The 3,418-nt window shown below is 33.2% G+C and overlaps 1 protein-coding gene across 2 annotated transcripts in view; it reads left to right on the top strand.

Annotated features, from left to right (window-relative positions):
• LOC107705861 (major histocompatibility complex class I-related gene protein-like) overlaps positions 1-1,973 on the top strand; it is a 4,731-nt gene extending 2,758 nt beyond the window's left edge. Inside the window, exons 3-6 of one of the 2 annotated variants that reach the window (XM_016509368.1) lie at positions 486-584; positions 686-703; positions 950-1,003; positions 1,087-1,973. In XM_016509368.1, coding sequence (XP_016364854.1) covers positions 486-584; positions 686-703; positions 950-999 — 167 coding nt within the window. In that variant the 3' untranslated portion in view covers positions 1,000-1,003; positions 1,087-1,973. Of the gene's footprint in view, positions 1-476; positions 585-685; positions 704-949; positions 1,004-1,086 lie in introns of both variants that reach the window. The other variant, XM_016509367.1, reaches the window with a different exon arrangement.
• Positions 1,974-3,418: the final 1,445 nt, after the last annotated feature.

The raw sequence follows: 3,418 nt of genomic DNA, 5'->3' as shown, positions 1-3,418 counted from the left end.
CGTTCGTTGCATCACGCCGCGTAAACATAAAACCATGTCTGCATTTGTGATCGGAGAAATGACAAACAACAAGCGCTACTCTACACTGCCCAAAACTCACGTTTGAATCGTCAGTGGCAAATCCTTTAAATATAAAAAACTTACTTACAGTCTGTGAGGCAGAACAGCCGGCATTGTAGTCTCTACCAGGATCAGGAAACAGTCCTCCATAAAATAAGACTTTAGTCTTTGCAACTTCAGGGATCTTATCTATGCACAATCAGCTTGTAACACTCCAAAGAGAAAGGAAAACTTGAAATCGCATCATATGACCCCTTTAATGGAAATCATTTGCTATCGCCAGTCTCTGATTAGTCTGTGCTAATGTACTGCAGATATCACAGTCATCGATGTTGTTTTTTGTATCTGCTGAAATCTGAAACCTGTACCAGTTTCTAAGATTGTCAGAGTCTTTAATAACCTGATGTTTTCGTTTGATTCTTCAGCTTCTGTCCCCATCGGCATCATTCTTGGTGCTGTTGCTGGTGTCCTCCTGTTGATTGTCGCTGGTGTTGCTGGGTATAAGGTCTACCAGAAAAAGAAAGGTGAGAGAGACTCAGATATTGTTATTATCACTATTGACTACACTGTATGTTTTACACATTTGTGTGCTAATATTTCATCTTTGTGGATTTCTGTTTTTCAGGCTTTAAACCTGTCAATGGTAAGTTTTTTATAATCTCCATCTGATATTTATTAATAACAGATGGGCTCTGCCATTCATGATATGGTTAATAATAATATGTTTATATTCCTACATTGTTGGTAATGTAAAATCAAAGAGTAAGTCGAAATATATGCATAGTTTTACAATATCTTTCTTTCAATAGATCTAATAAAAAAGAAATTGTGCAACTGTGTGGTGTAGCTGTACTTTCATGATAATTGTAATTTGTGTTTTCTATTCTAGCATCTGATGATGGTTCAAACAGCTCAGCTCATTCAGATCCAAAAGCATAAAGATGTAAGTGTATTATTATTATTCATTAGTGCAACTGTTTCAGTCATGTGAAATTAATTAAATGTAATATGTTTTTGCCATTTTAGGAGACCAGATGAGTGCAAGAGATGAAGTAAAAATGATGCTTATCCTGCTGTCCATCGTGCTTATAACACACAAACACACACTTTCTCTCACACACACACACAGGATCATAGATTTCAGTGACAGGATTGATTTATATTAGGGTTCTACATTAATTACATCTGCAAAGTTTTTGTTTCATCACACTTTATGCTCATCTTCTGTTTTTCTTTAATTGTTTGAACTTGTTCATTTTAAGATGACACGTTGATCTCAGAACTAAATTGTAAAATTTATATATTTCTCTTTGGTGACAAAACCAGAGAAAACCAAGAATGCAAATAATTGATTTGCAAGTTGGATTAATCTGTAGGATGTGTGATATCAGTACTGACTGTGAAAAAAGAGAAACTTGTGAATGTGTTTATAGTCAGTCACAGTATATTATAGCAGTCACATGAGATGAGACTATTTCTGTGGGAAATAAAATATGAAATAAATCAGGGGAAGGCTAACAAGTCATGGAAAACTTAAAATAACTAACTCTGGATGAATTGTGGAACTGGACTATTCCATCAATGAAATTAGACAATATGTAGGCTTCATATTTTATTTCTTGAATGGGATTATTGGGCTTTTTCTGTTTGTATACTTTTTTGTTGTTGTTTGTTTTACATAATTTAGATAAGTTGAACTACAGAATAATATCGATTCTTGTAATGTTTAAGATACTGTACTAATTAACTTTGACATGAACATCTGTACAGTACAGTAAACTATAGATATTTTCCTTGATTTGAGGTTACTAAATCTAAATTAAGTTACGTGGATATTTTTGTATATTGGTTGCCTTCAAAACATTGTAATCTTATTTTGATTCTTTAAAAATAAATAAACTTCACAAAAAGGGGCAAGTGGTGAATGTGTCTTTCTGTTGTCAAAACAGTATCCATATTTCATCAGAATCTATTAATTAACTTTTGCTTCGAATTCAACAGAATCTTATCTATGATGTTAAAATGCATGATTCCTTCCCAAAGTTGATATGAAATATTATTCAGAATCAAAAGGACTATATTCACCACTGCAGGCGTGCAGAATTTGTAGAAATGTTGTTGGTGAAATGTCGTGATATATTCACAATGAACACAAGACGGAAGCAAGAGTGTTGAGCTGCTCAGATATATGACACCAGAAAAATATCATTTAGCGTTTAAAGAGCTCTTAAGGGTCACTCTTTTGTGAAAGTATATTCCAAAGAAAATGATAGATGAGAACTGTGGCTGTGGCGGATCCAGCTCTCTCTATTTCCCGATATGGCCTTTAAAAAAAATTACAGCAAGTATTTTTTTACTTTAAAACAAAAACCCATAGCTGTGTGCTGCTGTAGATTCATAAGTAAATGAATATATAGTAATTTATATGCATTTATTTAGCTGTAATCAGTGACTTGCCATTGTCAAATTCTTAGTACTTTTATTAAAACCACTAATTCATTGATAAATCGCCCAAACATTCCTGCTCACACTAATTACCAAAACTAGTTACCAAATACAGCAAATGATTTGATTCACAGCCTGTTACACTCAATTCTACCTAGCAACTAAAGGCCTTCATCTAATTTTTAAGTGAAACAATGTAGATAAGAGTAGTCTTTTTAATAATGCTTGATTTAAGGCTTTAACTTTAAAAAGAGGACATTCATAATGTTCGTGTTGTTCCAAGGTTACTGAGCTTCCATAATTGTAATGGTGTCTAGAGTTTTGTGTGTGTACATGGACCTGAATCACACATCTAAGTCTCTTTTACGGACACTCTCCATATCACTGTCATATTCAGACTGTTAATACCTAAAAAAAAATGCCTTTAATTATAGCAATAAGTTTGGTCTCTATTTTGAACCATGTCAAATACCAAGATAATTAAATGATATTACATATTTGTATACCTTACTCGTGTTAATAACTATTTTAGTTAACATGTACAATACTTCCACAGCATTTATTAATCTTAGTTAATGTTGCACAGTTTAAGTAGCGCACAAAGATACAATCAGAAGAGTCTTTCATTCAAAACTCACTCATTAAACCAGAGAACACAACACCTTCACATTGACGGAGACAGGAACAAGGAACTCAGGAACACAAGGACTATAATGAGTTAATTAACAGAATGGCAGGCGAACAGAATGACTAATCAATACAGCAGAGGAAAATTAAATGGAGAGAATAAAAAGTCAGCATATATAAAAAACCTAGTTACACATTCCAACTTCTCACTAAAGGGAGAGAAAGATATTACTGTAAATACACACATTTTCAATGTCTACTCACTGGTGTATGGTAAATAATAATT

This window comes from Sinocyclocheilus rhinocerous, unplaced genomic scaffold (assembly GCF_001515625.1).
Source record: "Sinocyclocheilus rhinocerous isolate Xijiao unplaced genomic scaffold, SAMN03320098_v1.1 scaffold11586, whole genome shotgun sequence".
Lineage (NCBI taxonomy): Eukaryota > Metazoa > Chordata > Actinopteri > Cypriniformes > Cyprinidae > Sinocyclocheilus > Sinocyclocheilus rhinocerous.
Note: the sequence above shows the minus strand (reverse complement) of the source record. Positions and strands in the feature narration are given on the sequence as shown.